This window comes from Cryptomeria japonica, chromosome 7, assembly GCF_030272615.1.
Source record: "Cryptomeria japonica chromosome 7, Sugi_1.0, whole genome shotgun sequence".
Lineage (NCBI taxonomy): Eukaryota > Viridiplantae > Streptophyta > Pinopsida > Cupressales > Cupressaceae > Cryptomeria > Cryptomeria japonica.
In genome coordinates this window covers 49,245,024-49,268,502 of record NC_081411.1, presented here as the reverse complement: position 1 = coordinate 49,268,502, position 23,479 = coordinate 49,245,024, and the positions used below count along the sequence as shown (strand labels likewise).

General features: G+C 37.4%; 1 protein-coding gene across 2 annotated transcripts in view; it reads right to left on the bottom strand.

Moving 5' to 3' along the window:
- Window positions 1-23,479, bottom strand: part of LOC131046456 (vacuolar fusion protein MON1 homolog) — a 224,606-nt gene that overhangs the window by 56,559 nt on the left and 144,568 nt on the right. For both annotated transcript variants that reach the window (XM_057980206.2, XM_057980207.2), the window contains 5 exons: window positions 9,348-9,429; window positions 9,123-9,187; window positions 8,578-8,871; window positions 8,349-8,440; window positions 8,165-8,229 (listed from right to left, as the gene is read on the bottom strand). In XM_057980206.2, the coding sequence (XP_057836189.2) occupies window positions 8,165-8,229; window positions 8,349-8,440; window positions 8,578-8,871; window positions 9,123-9,187; window positions 9,348-9,429 (598 nt within the window). The remainder of the gene's footprint in view (window positions 1-8,164; window positions 8,230-8,348; window positions 8,441-8,577; window positions 8,872-9,122; window positions 9,188-9,347; window positions 9,430-23,479) is intronic.

The following is a 23,479-nucleotide window of genomic DNA, read 5'->3' as shown; positions in this document are numbered from 1 at the left end:
GCCTTATATTCATTTTCATTCTTTTCCTTGAGGGAGAATTTTGATCCTTATGGGTATATAGAGGAGACGGTAGAAAATACAAGCATGAATGTCAGGTAGAGGACTTTTGGATGAATCTCTCAGATGATTTAGAAGTGAAAAGAAAGATGCATTCCAGATTGCCTTTAGATTTTATCAGGAAATGCAAAGTTTACAGAGTGGCTGATCAAGCTCAGGACAGTGGCAGGCATCTCCAGTCATCCTATGATAGAGAGGACAAGGCAGTGAAGATAGATTGGAATGAACCTGAGGTTGTGGACTTAAAAACTTTGATGGCTCTAGTTTTGTCCTGTACTCGCAGATGGGTTGATGTGCAACATCAAAAGTTAAGAGAGCAGAATATACCAATGACTTTCACTTTTGAGGAAAGGTCGGCAGAAGGAGGAGCAAGCGCAAGTGAAGGCAATCCTCATCCTAGAAGCAAAAGCGAGGGCAATCCACATCCCAGAAGCGTAAGTGAAGGCAATCCTTATCCTAGAGGTGCAAAGAGGAAAGAAAGACCTGAGAAAAGGGAACCCTCCAAGAAGAAGCAAGAGGCCAATCGAGATCGCTCATCCGGTACATCTTCTCGACATGAAAAAAGGACAAGTCAAGGACAAGAAAAAAGGACACTTGAAGTGGAGGAATCTATGGAATCAATGGTTCAGAATGATAAACACAAAGAAGGACAGGCATCTCAACGTTCATCAAGTCAATCTCCCCAGGTCAATGAGCTACATGAAGACAAGAATGATGATGAAGTAACGTCTCCTCTCCGGAAAGAAGAGCCATTGCCTAAAGAAATACAAGTTAGAGAGACAAGGTCCGCCATTCCAGATTGGTTGAAGGAGAGACTAACAAGGGTAATTGTTATTGAGGATGAAGATAATGTAATTGACTTAGAGAGCCTTGTAGGAAATTCTCAGGAAGTAACAGAGAAGAAGAAGGCCACCAAGATGTCCAAGATGATCAGAGATGAGGCAGGGTCCAGGAGGTTGCAGATAGCTACACCAGCAGTGGACAAGTACGAAGGTGAAATCCTTGCAGAAGAGTATGATGTAGAAACCTTTGAGCTTGGTCCACTCACCACCGAGCAGGCAATGGATGAGGCAACTGATTCGTTTGAGGCACTTAAAGATAAACTTAAGGAAGAAATGGAAAAGAATAGAAAACTTGAGAAAGAGGTCGGTGCTTGGAGAGGCTACTTTAGCCATCTTAGTCAGCCTTTGGGACGTCAGGATCCCGCAGTGTCTCCTGTGCAAGCACTTCCCCTTGAATCAGTTGGTGAGGCAGAGAGAGTTAAGAGCTTGGTTCAGCTTATGAGCTCTTGGATTGACAAATCTCATACAGTTGCCGTTGAATTTGCAACAAGAATGATGCAGACCATCCATCGAGCTATTCAGGTCCTTGAGATCATCCATAACCTAATGATAACAGTGGCCGCCTTTGCTCATACTAAAGATGTTATCATTCCTGTTCTTCAAGTAATCAGGCAGACACCAAGGAAGATCTTAACACAAGAAAAGATAATGGATGGAGGAGCTCACAATTTACTCCAGTGGTCAACTCTACTCCAGATGAAGGAAGTTCTTTTCGAAGACACAAGCGCCAAATGCAATCAAGTTGAGGAGATCATCCATCCAATTCAAGATAAGGTGTTTGGGGTGTTATGTACTATTCTTGGCAGAAGGATCGAAGTTGAGACAGATGTGGATCTTTAGGAATTGGAGGATAGGGTCAAGGTCATCTTTTGCAAAGATGAGAATGTTATCACAGATGAGCAAAGGGATCAAATGTTCGCTACTATGTTGTTGATTGAGAAAACCAAAGAACTCGAACCTGAATGGGATGCAGCTCTTCTCAAGGCCTTTGATCAAGTTATCCACTTAGAGGAACGAATGAAGAATCTTCCCGAGGTTCCTATTGCTGAGATTGAAGGAATCGTGTCCAGATTCATTGCATATGCTAAAAAGGAGCATTGGAAAGGGAATAAGGTTCTAGAGAAAAGGTTGTTATAGATGATGTGGCACCTTAATTATCATTGGTCTATGTTTCCTAGGTTTTTGTGCCAAATTAAATATTTGGCTATGCATTTAATATTGCTCAATAAAAGGGGAACTTTTTGTGAAAAAAACCTAATTAGGGTTTAGGTGTCAGAATCTCAGCCGTTGATCTTCTTTTGATCTGGGCCGTTCATTGTAATCGAGGATGCTATATATACCCTCATTCATTTTCATTTTGTAATAGTTAGCAATAAGAAATAGTTAGAAGATTAGAGCTTTTGGAGAGAAGAAAGTTATTTTGTAGCAAGATTGAGTTTTGAAGAAAGAATTTCAAGCAATTGTTGTCTATTTTGGCTTTGAGATCAATAAAATATTGAAGTTATGGTGTTTTATTGCAATTCTTGTGGCTATCTTCATGGTTGTTTACTTTCTTGAATCATTCTCAGTTGAAGTAGTATTTAAGTTTGAAGGACTAAGTGTTGGGCTTGATCATTGGTGAGATTCACGTTCCAAACCACTAACTTCTTACTGATTGTAGGAACGCCTTGTATGGTCAACTGGAGAGACTTGAATTACTTAAACCTTCAGTCGTCATTGAGATTTGGCTATGTACCTTCATGGTAGTGTCTATGATCCTTGATGAATTGAAAAATCATTTGTTACCTTAGAAGATCGCATCAATTTCAGTTGAGTTGTTATTTCTTGGCAATATTGAAATTGGTAGAATCTTACCAAGTCTAGCCTACATTGGGTCATTCTTAGGATTAGATTAGAATTTATCCCTCGCAAACCCTACCTTTTGATCTTTTGAGAACTTGTTAGTTATAGGAAAATCTGTTCCTGAACGGAAACGTAAGGCCCCTTGATGAAACAGCATTCACAACGACCACTGGTGCTTATCCACACGTAGAGACCCTACATTAAAGAACCTTGGAGTCATCCTGATTGATCCTTTTTCGCGATATCTTCAGCAATCAGAGGTTTTATTCAAGAGAGGATAAGGTACCCTTGGGTATTTTATTCTGTGTATGATTGTGTACAAAATACACGTCAACACAACCCTGTCATGATGTCCAATTTGATTTTCAACCAAACTAAACTCAAATCTGAATTAGAACTCTTGATCTTCACCCAACAGGCTGGCAAGATGAAAGGTCTTCTACCACTGAAAGATCCCTAAATGGGTTCTTTGCTGCCCTGGATAAGTTTTAATTAATAAACTATCTTTCAGAGCCTTTTGGTGTTCTTAGAGACTAGACAAAAGATGCAGAAAGTGTTGTTTATTTTTTGGTGATGGGGATTGCAACCATTAACCAATAATAACATAGAATTCAACTCAAAATAAGATATCAGCTTCTGATTTTATTTATGACAGCAGATTACATTCAACTAGGAGTGAAGATACATTCACCAAAACAATTAGAAACATACCACGAATCCAGCGTTGGGGTTTGTTGCTGATTTGCTATCCAGAAATGGATACAGGCATGAGTTGAAGGTACAAGGGCAGTCCAGATGTACCAATACACTTATACTACCTCCAATAATAACAAATTGGGCCAAAAACCCAATTAACAGTTGGAAATCCAAATTCTGCCAGGCAAAATTATACAATTTTAGCCTTAAATCCTCATTGTTTTGCTCACTCTAATCTCAATTCAACCCTGATGACTGTGATTTCTTCTACACAATCCTTGCTGATCCTAACAATGAAGTTAAGAACAAAAAATGGAGTTAAAACCCTCCATTTTATTTATTATCACTCCGTAGCCATCTGTAATGGTACGCCCCCCTTGGGAAACAGTACAACTACCAAAAGAAATAAGTAATGCACTGAAATTGAATGTATTCTTGCTCAGATCTAATGTAATGACCATGCTGCTAATGATTACTGAGTTTGTTTGTTGAAATGGCCCTCAATATGCCTGAAACAAGCTTCTGATGTGTTCCACGTGCCCCCTGTAGAAGGGATTCCGTCCTCCTCAAGACCAAATCTGAGGTTTCTGTCTCAAACCTGCTTGCTGTTGTAAATTGCAGACCTGCAACTTCCAAGTTCTTCACAAAATAATATATCATGAATCAAGAATACCTCTAAGGCTAAATACATGCATTCCTTACATTCCACGTGGGATGTTCCTGCTGCAAATGGCGGCCCTAAGGCTGCAAGGATCACACCCAAGCTGAAGAATCAATCTGCCATGCTAAAACCCTTACTCTGCAGCCTGAATCCACAATGAAGAATGGCGTACTAAATCTCTGTCAACTATGCACTCTGCCTGAAGAACCCAATGCCAATAACTGCTGAGGGCTACGTCCCAGCCAGTCTAGATCTTGGGGTTTGCGTCCCGGATGAAGAATCACTCACTCAGAGCAAATTCACAAAATAAGTTTGATTGTGTAAAAAGATAATGAACAATTAGGTCTTCATCTCCTTATATCTCCTTTCCTTTCCAAGCCAAACCCTAAAAGGGAGTAAAGTTGGCGCATTATGAAAAGAGAGTTATTTTCTAATTATGGCGTCAACTATAGGAAAATAACACTAAATTGCAAATAAATAGCGTCAGGCATCCAAAAAGACTCCGGAAGGTGAGAATCATGTAGCAAAGTTCAAGACCTTTCCAACGAGCTATAACAGATAGGCATATCAACCCAAATGAAGCTAGAAACCCCTTATTACTCCGAAATGACTAAATAAATAGCCTTATTTTAATTTATTAAATCGCTAACTTAGGAAATATTTAAATATATTAAAATATCTCCAGATATCCATTAACAGCCAAAAATAACCAAACAATCATGAATATAACTTTGTCAGCTATCTATGACCGATGCCGGAAAAGCTGAGCTAATTGGCAGTTCCATCCCTAAAATCTAGGGATGCTCCTAGAAACTAGGAAACACACCCAACCTTCCTGAAACTGAAACCATAGTATGATCCTGTGGAACCTCAAATATGGAAACCACCACAACCTCCTAAAAGGTAGGGAATCTCCCTAAAAAGTAGGAACCTCTCTTCAAACACCTGTAACTGCTCAAAAGGATCCTGCTCTGCTCCTTGGTCCCCCAAGTGGTCATTCAGTCAACTGCCAGTTCTCCCTAAAAAATAGGAGACCTCGTCTAAAGGTCCGAAACGGCTCACAGAGCCCGTGCAAAGCTCCATGACCCTCAGAATGAGTCCCCTAACCATGTTGTTGACCTATGGGAACTCGAATGGTAGGTCAACCCCTGCTCATCTCATGTCACCTAAAAAAAGGGGACATTACATAGTATATGATTATAAGATTATGGAGCCACTGTGCAGTTTGCCAAATAATATTTCTAGAACCCATTCATGACAAAGGAAATGCACTAGCATGATAAACTTGCAACATGATATAGTAAGTAGTTAACAGTCAACAACCAATCTTAATTCCATCTTCATTACTTGATATATCACTGACCTGGTAAGATCTTCAATCATGAAATAGGTGCACAAAATTTCTACCAGCATCGATACAAGCACGAAGTAGACAATGGCAACCTGTATGCAAATCCTTCAAGGCCCAAACCCTTATGAATGTGCACACAATGTACCAGGAACCACCGTTGGATGGGAATATTTACTCAAAACTATGACTTCCTTGCTGCAAGTCGTCTCCACCCCCTTAAATACGCGGCTTGTACACAGATTGGAACCTTGAATGAGAGAAAATGACCCCTAGTGCGCAGGTCGTGGATAGTCAACCCTGTGATTCAGACCTCAAAAGATTTGCGCTATTACTAAATGGATGTCGTGCTGCCATGGGACTCTCATAAATGGAGCAAAGATGCCATGCGTTTTGAGGGAAGAGCCATCATCGAATACCCTGTATTTGTCCAACGCCAATGCTCTAGGGTTTCGTCCAGAGCCAGTGATGCATTATGCAAAGCAAGCAAAGATAAAAATGAAATGTCGTGAATAATGAAGCCATTCTGCACTCCCAACTTATCTTATATTTTCGCCTTTCTTCTAGCATCGAACCACTTTATGAAATATTAATGATGTTTCATGTATCGGGCTTTCATTTGATTGTTTAATGAATAAATTATTTTGTAGGCCATCGAATTCTCCATCTTTAATTTAATTATATTGCCTTTCCCTTCATCGATATACTCATAAAATATATAATGTTTCAACTTTGGGTTGGAAATAAGTCGCCCCAATATGTAACTCGCCCAAGTTATGTTAAGATGGCCTTCCTAGACAATATTTTAAATATGAATAACATTAAGCTTGCACTTAGCGCCCCAAATGAAAACAATAAAGTAGCCCCCAAATTTAATTAAATATGAATAATCAATAAACTTGTGACTTAAAGCTCCTTTCATTTTTAATTAAATAATTTTATTCCCTTGTTAATTTTTGCTCTAGCCTTTGCGAATAATAAGGCTAGCAAATTATCATCAAACGAGAGTAGGCGGAAGGGGACATTACACAAGAGAAGGAATTTCGAAGGAGAGATACAAAGATGACATCAAAAGTTCATTCTAAGGCATTCTAGAAGATAGTTTCAAAAGAATTAATCAAAGTTAGAAGATCAAACCTACAAAGTGTGAGTTGAAGTGGCATCCTAGTCATCCCAATCACTATCTCTACTGATCAAAGAATGTCTACCTGAACATGTCTTGATTCAGTGAACCAAGCTCACCAGTGATGGCACAAACTCATTTCAATCATTTCATTTGCTGAATTGAGTTTGTTGTAACAAACCCTAATTAGGGTTTTTATTGTAAAATCCTAGCCATTGATGGAGATTCAATCCTGTCCATTCATTGTGAATGAGCCATCTATAAAAGCTCAGGCTCTTCATTTATAAAAAGTAATAGAGAATAGTTAATAGTTGGAGAATAGCTAATAGCGAGTAGAATAGCTAATAGTCAATAGATAGTCTTAAGAGAGTAGAATAGAAGTTAGAATAGAGTAGGAGGAGAAGGCAAAGATTGTTGCCTAAGTTGTAAAAAACTTCATTTTTCATTGAAGTTATGGTGAAGTGTGTTGTTTCTTTATAACGTGCATGGTTCCTTGTTGGATCTTCATGTTAGATGATAAATAATTAGATTGAATGGAGGAATTTGTTGAATGTATTCATGTGGAATCCGCTTAATCCATACCACTAGCCTCTTGTTGCTTGTAAGTGAGCCTTGTGTGGTCAACTAGAATATTATAAGCTTAACTTTGAATCGTTCTATATTCATTGCTTATGCATTAACTTGAATGGTAATTGATGTTTGATGGTATTGATTCGAATATCTTTGAAATATCCTTAGAAGATTGTACTGAGCTTGTGTCAAATTGTTCAAGTTGATGGTGAGACCTCGCTCGGTAAGATTCCACAGTCATTCATCCATGTTCTTACATTCTAGATCTTAGAATAAACTCTCTCAACCTTTTGTCTTTTGCTATTTTTTCAATTCAAGCTAGTTTAGGACAAAGAGCATCACCATATAACAACATCAGATGATCGAGTTCCAGCAAATCAAGCATTCAAGAATTCTAATGTAAGTCCCCTTGTGATTCCAGCATAATCACATCAACCAATAGAGCTTATCCACACGTAGTGACCCTACATTCATGAACCTTGGAGTCGTCTCAAATGATCCTTAAGCTAATCATCAACATCCGAGAGATTTTGTTCAAGAGAGGATAAGATGCTTATGGTATTTTATTCTGTGTTCGCATGTGCATAAAAAACACATCAATAGTAACCTAGCTTAAAACATTAGAGGGGGAGTGGATTGCCATTGCGAATGCAAAAGACTGTATTTACTTTTTAAACTTTCATCTGCTTTCATTTTGTTTAAGTTTATTAATAAGCCATTCCCTGCCATCCCAAAAATTTGTGATTTTTTCTTTGCTGTTACCAAAACCAAAACCCCATGTTACCACATTCCCGTCCCAGAAACTCAGAGAAAGGCTAAAATAACATCAATAATGAAACAAATGAGTTTGTCTATTTAAATTCTTGTGGTTCTGAAAAAATTAAGATCAATAATGAACAAAACACATTTACATCTTTAAATTCTTATTGTTTTTGAAAAAATTATCTCTTGGAAAACTAGCTCTGTTATCATGCGCCAGGAATTATAGTATTAGCTAAATTTATCAGATTATTACTTAGATATACCTTTTCGGCCAGTGGATCAAAAGCTGCATATAGCTCAAAATCTGGAGTTATCCAGCATAACAAAGCTGCCATAACATCAAACAGATTATTAACCAATTTGCTTCCTTATCTCATACTCACAAACAAAAAGGAATAGAATGAATTGAGTTTGGAAAATGATTATAGTGCTGTGATAAAGACTGACTGTAATTTTCATCTCGTCTGTACTGCATCTTGTATGGACCAAGAGCACCAGTATGCATTGAAGCATATAAGTTCTCATAAGCTCTGAGCAAACTGGAGAACACAAAATCAATAATTCCCTTGGTCATACACACAATACAACAATTATGCCAGGCAAAATGTTCAATTAAGTACTTTCAAACTGACTTGTCAAGTTAAAATTCAATGAGCTTGCATCCTTAAGAAGCTACCTTTTCTGTGCACGGTGCCCCTTAAGAGGCAGAGAAAATTCTGAAGCTACATATTGATCAAGGTAAATGCTTTTGTACATAAAATGCCAAAGACCACCTGGACCTCCAAATCCTGCAGTGTGATGTTTGGCAGCCGCAGATAACTCATGTCTATTATCATGCACTTGATGACCACGAGCAGAATTCAATACAGGGTCACTAGGTAAGTCCTCCACACAGAGACCAGTGTTCAACATTGACCTTTTCACCTCACTTAGCATATTTGATTTATTCAGCACTGATTCAACCCGTATCCTAAAAAATCAAATATGCATTTCCTAATTAGTCCATAAGTTGTATGAACATAATTAATTTCAGTCACACCTAATAGTTGGAGTTAAGGTATCAGGAAAACTACGCACTACTATTGATAATAACATGAACATTCAAACATGATTTGACATAATGCTATCAAACATGTATGCAACAGAATAGAACTAAGTTCATTCATCTTTGATGCCTGTTGCAAAGGGATCATTTATTAGTATTTTGGAGAGCTATAGCACCTGCAATCCCTCAGATGGTAGAACCCATTTGAATCAGTGGTGAGCACCACTAAGAATATATCATCCTGTTCAAAATATTGTTTAAAAGATATTGGTAACAGGTACATAAAGACACGTTGCAAAGAAAAATAAAAGGAAATTGTATTCAGCATTTGGAAACACAGAAATAACAAAACAAATGATACGGTAATCAACTTTCCTTTATCTAGAAATGTGAGGACTTACTTTAAGGTATTGCACATAAGCATAAAGGAATGCTGTTGGATTGTATCGTGGCACACATATAGGAGAGAATGATTCAGAAGTCCTGTAGCAATAAAATGCATGTGACATAACAAAATTATGAGAAAATACAGCAAACTAGAACAAGAAATATACTTTCGTGAATCCATAATATACAGCTTGAACAACAATAACTGAAAACTTCATAATTTTAAGCATCCATTTACTTAAGGTCATCCATTTTGGACATTATAACAACCTCAACCAGAACAAAATCATGCATGTGAGCAATGTCACAAGGTTTGAGTTCGTGTTCATGTTCAGCAACAAATAGCTTTGATGAAGTTTGGGAATGGGAAAAATTCGAAAAAAAGATCATGATTAAATCCACCTAATATAAATTTGATTTTCTTTAAATATAAGTGGTAAATCCAATAATATTAAGCAATATAATATTAAATTTGAATACATTACAATAAATTTAAAAACACTATAATATAAATATTGTCAAAAATTTAATTTAAATATTACTAATATGTAAATAATACATATATTGAATAATAAAATGTGTTATACTGATAAAAAAATAAAATAATAAAATGTATTATAATTAAAAATCTATTTTTAAATATTTTAAAATGTTAAATATTAATATACTAAATAAAAAACAAATTGACATTGTTTTAAAAACAAAATATAAATATATTAATTTTAATCAAGAAAACCAAAAATCAAAATCAGTTGTGCAAGCCCCATTCCAATTCAATCTACCCTCCTAGTAGAATCAGATATAGAACTCCACATGGCAACGACGATTATAAGTGTAGGGCCGGTCATTTCATTCTAACCATGCATTGAACCAAAGATCAAGCCTTAATTTTGCTCTATAGAATACACGCTTTAAACTTGAAGGAGATGGGACATGACCCTCGACTTCCCTAGGTGGGGGGTAATTGATCTTGCTCTATAAATGGATTTCATTCTCTAGCATCAGGATCCCAAACAACTGCAATTACTAAGCCCCTTTCATTGGGCTCGTCCATAGTATTGAAATTGCTTGTCGCCAATGATGCCACAACAAGAGACCATGAATAGTAACTGTATGAGTGAGAAATCCTCCAATTTGATCAGTCTCAATTTAGAATTAGGGGTCCTAAGAATAAAATCTAAATATTGAAAGTGGTAAGCCCTTATATGAATATTAGGGCGAACAAGAAAGAATTTTTAAGATTTCTTTGATGTTCGGCATCAACCTTGAGTCCGTTGACATCTGCAATGTCCCTACGAACTGTGTCTACAGTTCGAACAATAACATGGCCAGGTATTATTAGACAAACAACAATGTTGAGAGGCCCATGTTTTAGATGAATTTTTGTGCCACACTTCCCCAAAATTTATGCTCACAAGAACCAACCCCATCTTTGTTTTCATTCACATTTATATATTCTACTCTACATGCACATGCGCATATTTTTCTGCACCACACATTGATTTAAAATGCTCGTATCATATGCAATTTGGGAGCACATTGCACACTCTGCAATTATACTGAGTTATGATCTGGTTGCCTTCTCTCCGCTCATACTCATTATGGCCAGTAGACTAGAAAAGTACACTCATAGGCAACAAAAAGCTCTCCCACTACCATACCAATCTCATCGCTACAAATTTGACTGCCTAAATGATGCAAAGGCTTCAGGCGAACTGTAATATCCCCTTTTGAATTTTCCTTATATATCTGTAAATAAGGAATTCTAACAAGTATAGCAACACAACTAATCATAAATATGATATCAACTTCAGAAACTGCAGTTTCAGAAGTTTATTTTAATTTATATATTATATCTATATGAAATGTCACTTTGTATGGTATATAATAAAAAAATAAAATATGACAATAATTTATACTCAAATAAAAGAATTTAATTAAAATTAAGCCAATTGTTTTATGGGCAGCAACTGAAAGGTTGAGAGTTAAAAATTAATTATCAAGCAGTTAAAAGAGAATGACCAATATCGGCAGCGATTTCCTAGGATAGGAAATAATTAAAATAAAATTCATTTTTTAAGAGGAAGATTTGTGACTCTTTCAAAGTGGAGAAATATTGAAGAGTCCTGACTTCTATCTCATATGGGAGGATATAAAGGTAAGAAGGAAATCATTTTGAAGGGCATCAAGTGAAAGAGGAAATAAGAAACTGAAAACATTAAATCTATAATCAGAAAATCAGACCTGAGTGGAATAGGAATAAAATAAGAACTCAATATTAAATAAGGGAATAAGCCAATAAAAGGCAGAAATATTGTTGTCAGCCTGGAATTAACAAGTTTATGAGTGGAAAACAATATAACGGAATTAATAAGTTTAGGTGTGGAAAACAATATAAGGTATGACAATACCTATTCCTTGCTGGAATTAGACATGGAATTTTAAGATCTGGGTAGAATCCAAGAAGGATCAAATCATCAAGAAATCATCAAGCAAGATCTTTTCAGACAATGAAAATCAGAAATCAACATTTAATTTGCACTCAGCATTCTTAAAGAAATTTGAATTCTACAAGTGTGTGGTATACATTGATAGATTTGATACTTAATTACATATGTTTTGTATATGCATTAATATGAACTGTTTGTTCCAACAAGTAACCACATAGAGGTGAGAGGGAAACACAAGGGAGAGCAAATACGCGTGTAACACCTAAAATTGTCTTTTAATTAAATAAGTATTTAATATTTATTTTTTTTGCTTGGTAATGGGCTGAAGCCGAATCGCTTTTGACTGTGTGTGGGACACATGGGCCTCGAGCAGATTTGACCCCAAGACCTCCCATGTACGAGACTCGCAGCTAACCGTTGCATTGTGGGGTCATCCCCTATTTATCTAATTATTTTATCCTGACGCCTTCTATTAATTAAATAAAATTATTTATTTATTTAATTAATTCATTAGCCTCTTCCACTATTAATTAAAAAGATATTTTAATTTCTTTAATTTATTTAGTAGGCCTCTTCTCTTTAATTTAAATTTATAATTATTATTTATTTATTCCCACTCCTCTCCCAAATTAAATAAATATTTTATATATTTAATTTATGTGGCTTTTCTTTATTAATTAAATAAATACTTCCATTATTTAATTAATTAATTTATTACCTACTCCTCAATCTTAACCCTCCATTTACATGTAACCTCTTAATCCTATTTACCCTTATCTTTTACCTTTCCACCTCTTAATCTCCTCCCTTCATCTTTACCTACTCTCTAATCCTATTGAGTCTCTTTCATCTATGTGATCATGGCCATTCATTCTTTAACCTCTTAATCTGAAGTTCTAGACCCTTGATTCTTTTCGAGATTTCTATAAAGGAGGTTTTCTCCTTCCATTTTGTCATCCATAATCAAGAAATCATACTTCATTCTGTCAAAATCATTCTACCATACATCATCACAACCGCATCCATTCCTCTTTAAGCTCTTGTGCAAGTGCAACAAAAATCTGAGAGCAACAACATCAAATACAAGATCATGGAGGATAGGACAATGGAGACGAGCCTATTGAACATGTGAAAGTATATTGGTTTATTTCATTTGTATTTGCATGTTTGATAGATTCTCTGTTGAAGTTGTGATGAATTAGTTTGCAGAACTGGGGTTTAGTAGTTGGCTTTATTAGGATTTACAAAGAGGATTCAAAAATTAGCATAAAAAACGAGATCCCTTCTAAGTAGGCCACCCCATGGTGGATAACTGATATGTATGCCACATGCAGGCCAAGGGGGTATAAAGTCCACTCTTGGGCTTAGATAGGATGATTTCCCTATTGCGGTTTGCTGTCCACCCTCTACGATGGTTGATTGTGTCGGAATCGTTTGTCGTTGCACCAAAAGCTTGAACTATCAATGCCCGATACAAACGTCAGATCTAACCCGACCCACGAGAGGCAGTTAAGCCATGTCATGAGTCCCCAAGGAGGTGCTGACCACCAAGTCAACAATCTCCCCCTTAGAACCGACCGAGCCTTCAACACCCATTGAAGAGAGACTCGAACCCGTGACCCAAGGCTCTGATACCAATTGTTGGAATCGTTTGTCATTGTGCCAAAAGCTTAAACTATCAACACCCAATACAAATGCTAGGTTTAACCCGACCCATGGGAGGCGGTTTAGCCATGTCACAAGTCCCCAAGGAGGTGCTGACTGCTGACCACCAAGTCAACATATTGTTGAAATCCCAGTCATAGATGGGTGAATAAGGTGTCCCAAAGAGAGGGCAAAGATGAGCACCTGCACAAGGTAGGCAATCCCATGGTGGATGAATGACATGTCTACCACCTATGGGCCAAAGGGGTATAAAGCCCACTCGGGCTTAGTATGAGGGTTGTTTTGGCACCCTATCCTGCTCGCTCATTCAACCCTATTATGGTTGAGTACTAAAAGTGAACATAGGTATGACATGATTTATTTAATGGATTATGATGAATATTAATATATGTATATGTACTTATATGTTTGATCCCTAATCCTTGTAGAAATAATTGGTCTTACAAATTATATATCCAATATTGTCTAATATGATTGGAAGCCCTAACCAATATTTATATTGCTTAAAGCATTTTAATTGGTAAAGTTAAACTCTACCTATTTTATATTTCTTATTTTAATGGAACTTGTGATTTTAGGGCAAGAGTTAGGGCAATCCCAAAAGGGGGCATTACAGTAAAATATATTTTGAAAATAAGGGAACTCATCCTTCGTATTTACTATTAATTACCCAAATTTGCAATGATCTGTCTTCACTAAAATGTCTGTGAATTGACTCCAAATCTGCCACAAATCAAGAGTTTTTGTCCACTAACTTGGCAATGAGAAATTGTGGGTTTATGTCCTTCAATTTCTGCCATGAGGGGTGTCGTCCTCTAGTTAAACAAAGTGTTGTTCTGTGCTCCAAAGGAGTGATTATCAACAATAAAAGATGTATTTTTTTTATATGATTACTGTTTCTCTTTGTTTGGTGTCTCTTACATATCATTTTTCCTTCAATAGTCATGATTCTTCGCATGCCCCTTGGCCTTTGATAAAATTAAACTTTATTTTTATATATTTTATAATTATATTATATTTCATATATATATTTTTTTTATTTTAACTTATTATTTAGTATTCCAATCCCATTTGTAAAAGGGGGTATTATAGTCCTTCCTTACCAAGATTGTTTGTTCTCAAGCAATCACAAACTAGAATACTCTTAGAATTTCTTCTTCACTTGACTGAATCTTTTTGAAGATATTGGGATCCCAAATCAATCTAGAAATATTATGAATCCCTCTAATGATGCAATGCATTTCGTTAACTACCTTTTTGTTGCCAAGTTTTGTTTAACTCTATCTTTCTTGTCTTCAAAGAATTTTGCTTGATCATTCATAATGTTCTGCAAAGCTTCCCTTGTATTTGTAATATAACTCTTATTTCTATAAGTTCTTTCTTTGTGTTTCTAAACACATTTGAATCCCCCTGCTTTTTTCTAGATGTCCTTGCATAGTTTTAGACTTGTCATTTTTCCATTCTACAAGATTGGAACACTACTAACATTCTTGATCTAGTTTAGAAAGGTTGTGGTTAATGATTTCCTTTGAATCTTCAAGGCCTTTATCCACATGCTAAAATACTTTAGAAATTGAAACAAAAAGTCAACATGCCCCATATTGCACGTTGTATCTCTCAAAGAAGCAATAGTCTGGAAAAAATTGCGATTAATCGTTTATGATTGGGGATCGCAAGAGCACCTGATTTTTTCCCCAAAATACTCACAATTCACAATAAAATCATTGACCATCTGATGCTCAATGATTTTTCATGTTTAAATCATGATAGAATTGCGTTACAATAATCCAAAATCGCCAAAAAAAAGTTGCTGCAAAGTCTCAAGGAAAAAACCAGTGGAACCCTAAAAAATTCGCTGGAGTAGGGTTTAAAAAATGATGGCAGCGATTGAAGCTCGATGTCGCAAATGAACTGGTCATAAACTGCAGATTCAAACAATTCAAATACCGCTGCTGCAGATGTGTTTGACTCCCCAAACCTGCCAAACGCGTTCTTCTCCCCAACGTTTTCGTGAAACATGGGCACTGTTGTCATTTTTATGACACCCTTGGTCCATCAATGAGAACCGATCAAAGATATATTCCATGGACCAGCGATGCCCCAGTTGATCAAGGATAAAAGCAGTGAAATCATGGTTTGAAGTGTTGCCTGATCCGAAGTTCCTTGGCCCTCTCTTTCTCTTCTCCGGAACTTTGGAACCCTTAGGTTCTGAGGTTCTTTGCCTTAGCCGCTTTCTTTCCAACTCCGGAACTCCAGAACTCCAAGGTTCCAAAGTTCCCTTCCTTCCCTTAGCTTTTCTTCTATTCTCCTCCTCTGGAACCCCGAGGTTCCAAAGTTCCTTCCCTTTGCCACCACTCCTCCTTTCCCGGAACTCCCGAACCCCGAACCCCGAGGTTCCGAAGTTCCTCTCCTTCTCTCCCTTTCTTTTCTCCCAAAACTCTGAAACCCCGAGGTTCCGAGGTTCTTTTCTTTCCCTTCCCTAGAACTCTGGAAACCAGAGGTTTCGAAGTTCGTTTGCGCAGTACCCCGGAACTTCGGAACCCCTAGGTTCCCAAGTTCCTAAGTCTTCCAACCCGAAACTCTGGAACCCCCAGGTTTGCAAGTTCTTAAGTTCTTCAACCCCGAAACTCCGGAACCCCCAGGTTCCCAAGTTCCTAACTCTTCCACCCCGAAACTTTGGAACCCCAGGTTCCAAAGTTCTTAAGTTCTTCAACCCCGGAACTCCAGAACCCTGTTGATGTGTATTTTGTACACGACCAAACACAGAATAAAATACCTAAAGATACCTTATCCTCTCTTGAATAAAGCTCCCGAATGCTGAAGATATCGCAGAAGGATCAATCGGAGAAGCTTCAAGGTTCCTGTTATGTAGGATCTCTACTCGTGGATAAGCTCTTTGTGGTATGATGTGATTTTGCTGGAATCACAAGGGGACTTACACTCGATGACCTGAACGTCTGATTTGGTGGAATCACAAGATTTCACTAGCCTAGATTTTGAAAAAAAAAGGAAAAAGGATGAGGGCGAGGGAAGGATCTAATTCTGATACTAAGAATGTAGGAGCAATGAATGACCTTTGATGAAATTCTAACTAAGTCTTGTCTTGACATCCCAGGACCATCTCCACAAGGTTAGTGCGATCTTCGGATGAAAGCTTTATGATGTTCAGATCATCGCTATAGGCATAGACACCATCAGGCTGATGCATATCAATGAAGAAGTGACAATTGAAGTTAAGCTTAAGCTAAATGATTCAAGTTGACTACACAAGGCAAGTCTGCAATCAACAAACTGCTAGTAGTATGGATATACAAATTTCACCATCAATCAAACACATTTCTTCCACTCATCTAATAACATGAAATCAAATCTGAGAAGTATAAAGACCATGCAAATTGTTGAATCGACCCATAGATTTCACCATTTCTTCAATGAAGTTTTACAAGTCTTTTACAACAATATCTTGGCAACAATCTTTGCCTTCTCTTGCTATTCTACTCTAATTGCTATTCTATCAACTGACTATTCACTACTAGCTAACTATTCACCTACTATCAACTATTGCCTAACTATCAGCCTTTACAAATGAGGAGTCAGGGCTTATATAGTGCCCACAATACAATTCAATGGCTTAGATCAATTTGAGATCAATGGCCAAGATTTTACAATGAAACCCTAATTAGGGTTTGTTACAACAAACTTAATTCTGACCAATGAAATAATTGCATTATTTGGACACATGTCTTCTTTGGAATATTCGACCAATGGATAGCCAGGGTAGGTACATCGAAGTTAGTGCCATCTTTGATGAGTCAGGTACATTGAATCTGGACATGCTGAAGTGGACCAACCCGACTGGAGGAGTGATGACTGGGATGCCACCTTGTCTTTCCTTCAAATGTTGGACTGGAAGAGGTCGTCCTTGATGAGGCTGAGCTGGAGAAGGTCGTCCTTGTTGATGCTGGGCTGGAGAAAGTCGTCCTTGTTGATGCTAGGCTGGAGAAAGTCGTCCTTGTCCTGGCCTGGTCTTCTTTCATCTGCCAAAACAAAACAAAAGATGATTAAGGACACATGATAAATTCATTTCAACATAGCATTTTCAACTTAAATCATCAACAAAAAGATATTAAAATGAAGTTAGTTCAAGACTCTTTCCAGGGACAGGCCCTATAAGAATTTCGCCCTAGACCCTCAGGAAGGGTCAAGAGCGAATTTCTCTCTTTGCTTGTTTTCTTTCACTTCAACTCATCTTGCAAGGCTTAAACAACCTCTCTCCAGTCTTTTCATGCCTTAGGAATCAAAATCTTGTCTTGACACAAAGAGGAAATAGTGACTTTGATGAATTTCGCTATGGACCCTTTGGAAGGGTCAGGAGCGAAATTCACTTTTTGCTTGCCTATTCACACTAAATTTCACTTTCTTCACTTCACTTCATCTGGAATCCCCCATATTGAACCCACTTCTCAACTTGGCAACATTGGTTCGATCTTCACAAGGCCCAAAAAGGTCAATTTTGCTCAACAACCTAGCCAGGGACAGGACCTATCCAAAATTTCGCTCTGGACCCTTTGGAAGGGTCAAGAGCGAAATTCTCTCTTGAGCTCAAAATTCACATTTTTTGAAGGTCCAAATCTCTCCAAGGCATTCTAAATAGCTTCTTTCACTATAATCCAGGCCTAGTCTTACTCAAATCTTGAAGGAAAAGGTATATTTAGTGTTTTTCACTCTGAACCCTTTGGAAGGGCCAGGAGCGATTTTCTCTTTTTGAGCATGTTCCTCCATCCTTTCAACTTCAATTCACCTCCAAGGCTAAGGACACATTGCCTCACTCCTATCTAGGCCATAAAAATCAAAATTTTAACTTGTCTTGCAAAAAAAGTAGGCAATCCTAGGATTTTTGCTCTGGACCCTTTGGAAGGGTCAGGAGCGAAATCCTTGGTTTGGGCTAATTTCCATCATTTTTCAACACTAACTAACTTCAAAAGGCAAGAACATGTCTCCTCGCACCCATCCAAGCCATGAAAACCTAACGTTTGACTAGACTTGCAAGGAAAATAGGTGGTTTTAAGATTTTCGCTCTGGACTCTCTAGAAGGGTCAGGAGCGAAAATCACTTTTTGGCTCAATTCCTTCAAGTTTGATAATAATTGACAATTTGGAGTCATTCCTAAGGCCTTCTATAATCATGATCCACACTAGATTTGGCATGAAACTAAGGGAAAAGATAGGTTTTGCACAATTTTGCCCTGGACCCTTTGGAAGGGTCAGGAGCAAATTTCCCTTTCTAGCCCAAAATCATAATTTTTTGAGACAACAATTAATTCAAGGACAATCTCAAGGGCATCCCTCACCTTGGTCTAGGCATGGCTTGGTACAAATTTCGGAGAAAATGATGGGTTTTAGGATTTTCGCTCTGGACCCTTTGGAAGGGTCAGGAGCGAAAATCTTGTTTTAGGGCTATTTCGCCATCTTTCCAACTTAAAATCATCTCCAAGGCATAGAACATCTTGTCTCTCTCCTTTCCAGGGTATAAAATCCAAAATCTTGTCTTGAATTGCAAGGAAAAAGGGGAAATTTAGAAATTTCACTCTGGACCCTTTGGAAGGGTCAGGAGCGAAATTTTCATTAGGCTTTCAAATTTGCATTCTTGGCAACTAAAATCTACTCTAAGGCAATCCAAATGCCTTATCATACCCTTGTCCAAGCTTGGCCTTGCTCAAAATTTGGAAAAAAAGATGTTTTTAAGGATTTTCGCTCTGGACCCTTTGGAAGGGTCAGGAGTGAAAATCACTTCTAGGCTCCATTCCTTCATCTTTCATGGTCTCTAGCAACTTAAAGTCACTCTTAAGGGTAACTTCCTCTTGATTTTGCCTTATCCCACACTTGACCTAGCAAAAACTTGATAGCAAAAAGAAGTTTTGAGAAAATTCGCAAAGGACCCTTTAGAAGGGTCAAGAGCGAATTTTCATTTTTGACCCAAAATCATCATTTTCTAAACTTGAAACTTCTTTGCAAGGTAGGATTTCGTCCTTCATTACCCTAGGAATAAGAATCCATGTCCAAGAAAGGTCAAAAGGTAGGTTTATAAGGAATTTCGCCCTGGACCCTTTCGAAGGGTCAGGAGCGAAATTTCCTTTCCTGGCTAGAATCCTTCATTTTCTCAACCTCTAAACATCCCCAAAGGCTAGATCATGTTCATACTTCATCTCATCATGCCTTGGACATCAAGTTTTGGCCAAATAAGGCAAGAAATGTCTCTTAGAGAGATTTTCGCTCTAGACCCTTTGGAAGGATCAGGAGTGAAAATCCCTTCTTGGGCTAAATCCTTCATTTCTCCTTTTCAAAACGACCTCAAGAGGCAAAAGCAAGTTATTCTTCTTCCATCCATGCCATTACAAATCAAAAACTTGACTTCCTTTATTGCAAAGTAAGAGCTTTTAGGAATTTCGCTCTGGACCCTTTGGAAGGGTCAGAAGCGAAATTTCTTTTTTTGGTCCAAAATCCTTCATTTTCAATGCTTTCAAACCTTTCAAAGGCAATAAGAATGTCCAAGCTTCCTTCCAAGGTACCCTGCAAATCAAAATTTAGTCAATCTTAGGAAAAAATGAGCTTTAAGAAGATTTTCGCTCTAGACCCTTTGGAAGGGTCAGGAGCGAAAATCTCATTCCTGGCTAAATTGCTCATTTTTCAAGCTTCAAACCATTTCACAAGGCAAAAACATACCAATTCATTCCCCAACATGCCATAGAAAACAACATTTAGTCAAAATTTGAAAGGAAATGAGAGCTACAAAGATTTTCGCTCTGGACCCTTTGGAAGGGTCAGGAAGGGTCAGGAGCGAAAATCACTTTTTGGGTTGGATCCTTGACTTCATTTTCACATTTCTTCATTCAAACAAGCGTTTTTACCTTCATTCAAGCCTGGGAATGCGTTAGTTCTAGGTTTTGGTCAAAGTAGAATGTCTTATGGACAATTTCGCTCTGGACCCTTTGGAAGGGTCAGGAGCGAAATTCGCTTTGAACCCTTTGGAAGGTTTAGGAGCGAAATTTGACATTTTGGTCTCTTCGTCAAGATCATTTTATGGAATATAACATTTCTTATACTTTAAGTTATATTCCATATATACTTTCAGGATGTTTGAGAGTGGTTTCGGACCTCCAGGAGTTATATTGCAAAATCTAGTTTTTGGAGGATTCTTCAGTTTTCCAGACTTAGTCAAATTTCAGGATCAGGACATTCCAGACTTAGCCAAATTTCAGGATCAGGACATTCCAAACTTAGCCAAATTTCAGGGCATTTGAAGATCAGGATGACATTTCAGACTTCATCACTCACCAACTCGACCTAACTCAGACCTTCAAGGATGATACCCACTCACAAAGCAAGACACAATTAGCAACGAGAGCAAAACCAGGCCCTAAGGAAGACTCTCAAAGAAACCCTAATTTGGAGCACCTGCTGACTCCCCTACCATCCTATTGATCCCCTGGTGACACTCATCTTGCAAAGGCTAACAGACAAAACCCTAAAAGACCTAGAAAACAAACCTTAGAAAGCAAAAAGCAGGGGTCCCCATTTGCAATGGGGCGATGTGTGAATACGTCACAACAGATGGTTATTCAGGTTGCAATCAGATCTTGATCCAAGAATCACACCAATACAAGACTGTGTTTACTACTAAGTGGGGTACTGTTGTGACCAAATCACACCTCACCCCATCCCAGATAGGAACCCCCCTAGCTTTCAGGCCCTTTCGATAGTTTGGTCTTGGTTTTTTTTGTGTGTTGGTGGCAATCTCTTCAATCTTTCCGCTTTGCGGATGTTCGGGGGTCAGTTAGAGGTGATCTGCTTCTCTTTCGAGCAAATTTTATGAAGTCTAGGGTCTGTTTTGTCCCTTTTTAGGGTTTCTGCCTTCTGTCCTAGATTTTAGGGGGTTTTTGTTAGGGTTTTGGGAAAACTGAACATACAATTGGAATTAGGACCCTTCAAGGTGATGCAAGTATTGTCATTGATGTCAAATTAATTGAAAGCAAGAAGCATCTAAAATAACATCACAGAAAGAATGAAAGTATCTAAAATATATCCTAGAGTCGGGTGTTGGTTTGGAAGTTTCTTGGTAAATCAGCACGATGAAGCAGAAGATCACAGTGAGCATGGTTCGTATCTATATCATTATCTGAAGGCAAAAATAGAAATCAAATGAAAACTATTAATGGAAAGACTTTATAAATAATCCGATATATTTATTACCCGATATGTAATATGGAAAGACTTTATAATTATCGGCAAATATATTAATATAGCGGCAAGTTTATTAAAGCGAAAAAATGTTTTGATGGCAGATGTATTAACCAAGTATTTTTTACGGCACCTCATGAGCGTTAATATATTGAACAATATTATCGGCGGCACACTTTAAATTAATTAAAGCGGAGATAGATATGGAGACACAAAATTAAAAGTGAAAAATAAATCTCAACAGCAAAAATTATTAAACTTTGTGTTTTGCGGAACTTACTTAATATCGGCTGGGAGAAAATAATATCGTAAATAAATTACATACCTTATTTTTACAATACATATTATCGGGCTTCATTAAGTTCGGTGGTTTGTTTATTATGACAAGTATTGTCTAAGGTATTGTGGCATAAGAGTTTCTTAATATAAACAAAAGTGTTTGGCAAACAAATACTCCCGTAAAAAGTTTATTAATAGAATTTAACAAAAAGAAGTTATTGAAATATTGAAGGATATGACTTTTCAAACTAAAAGTCATGTTGGTTTGCAACCGGTGGAACTAGCACATATATATATATGAATTTTTAAAAATGCTTTGAGAAGGATGTTGATATGCTGGATATATATACTTTGTATAAAACTGTGGTTTTTTGAAAGTATACCTCACGTAGGTGAAGTAAGAGGTGTGTAAAGAGAAACATGAGCAATCAGTCCTAAAAGAGCATAAGTTTAGAATATAATAGCAGATATATAAACTTAGCACATGCAGATTTGAGATGAAGAGTAAGGCAGATTTATGATCAGCTTACAGCAGATTTAAGAAAGAAATTGTGACATATTTGTGTGAAGATGTGTATGCAGATTTAAAGAGTGTTACCATTGTCCATAATCCATTGTTACAGCAACATGTTCAAGATGGAAAATTAGATTTGTGAAGAGTGAGTTGGTGCTCACAATTTCAGCAAACAGAGTTTGGGGGTTGGTGCTTCCAGTGGGTTGGTGCTCACAAAACAGAGTTCGGGGGTTGGTGCTTCCAGTGGGTTGGTGCTCACAAAACAGAGTTAGGGAGTTGGTTCTTCCAGTGGGTTGGTGCTCACAAAATTGTAAAAGAACATAAATATAGAGCATTCATTTTCAGTGGTTTTCTCCCGCATTGGGTTTCCACTTAAATCTTTGTGTTATTGTGTTCATATGCAAAATTATGTGATTGATTCTATCATATAAAATATTGAATTGAAAAGTTTCATTATACTGATTCACCCCCCCTCTCAGTATAACTGTGTGCTCTTCACAAGGAACCTCCTAGTAAAATTTGAGCCCAAACGAAGCAGCTTTCTATTTTTAGAAAGTCCCTATTTTTTAGGGATTTTTCCGAGTCTCGGAATGTCGTCATTTTGCCAAAAATCAATCTTACTATTTTTAGTAAGTTTCTATTTATAGTAAGTCATTCCTACACCCTGTCTAGGGGTCTAACGTTGACACTTTGAAGGTTTCTATTTTTGGAAAGTCAGTACTGGCAAGGTCAGTTAGACAAGGCGACAAGGATCAGACTTTCGCAGACATTTCTAATTCTGGTAAGTCAGACAGCAGACAGAGAAAGCCAGAAATTGATCAAGTGCTGGAAGCCTATGCCTAAAATGGAAAGCTCAGAAATTCACCAAGGTTCAAAAAATCACTCCAAAATTGCAAAGGGATCAAATTCTCCCAAGTTTGGAAAATGGAACTATGAAATCCAGGAATTCCTTGCCAGAGTGAAAATTCTGCCCAAGTATGCAGTTGGGCGCCAAAATGGGT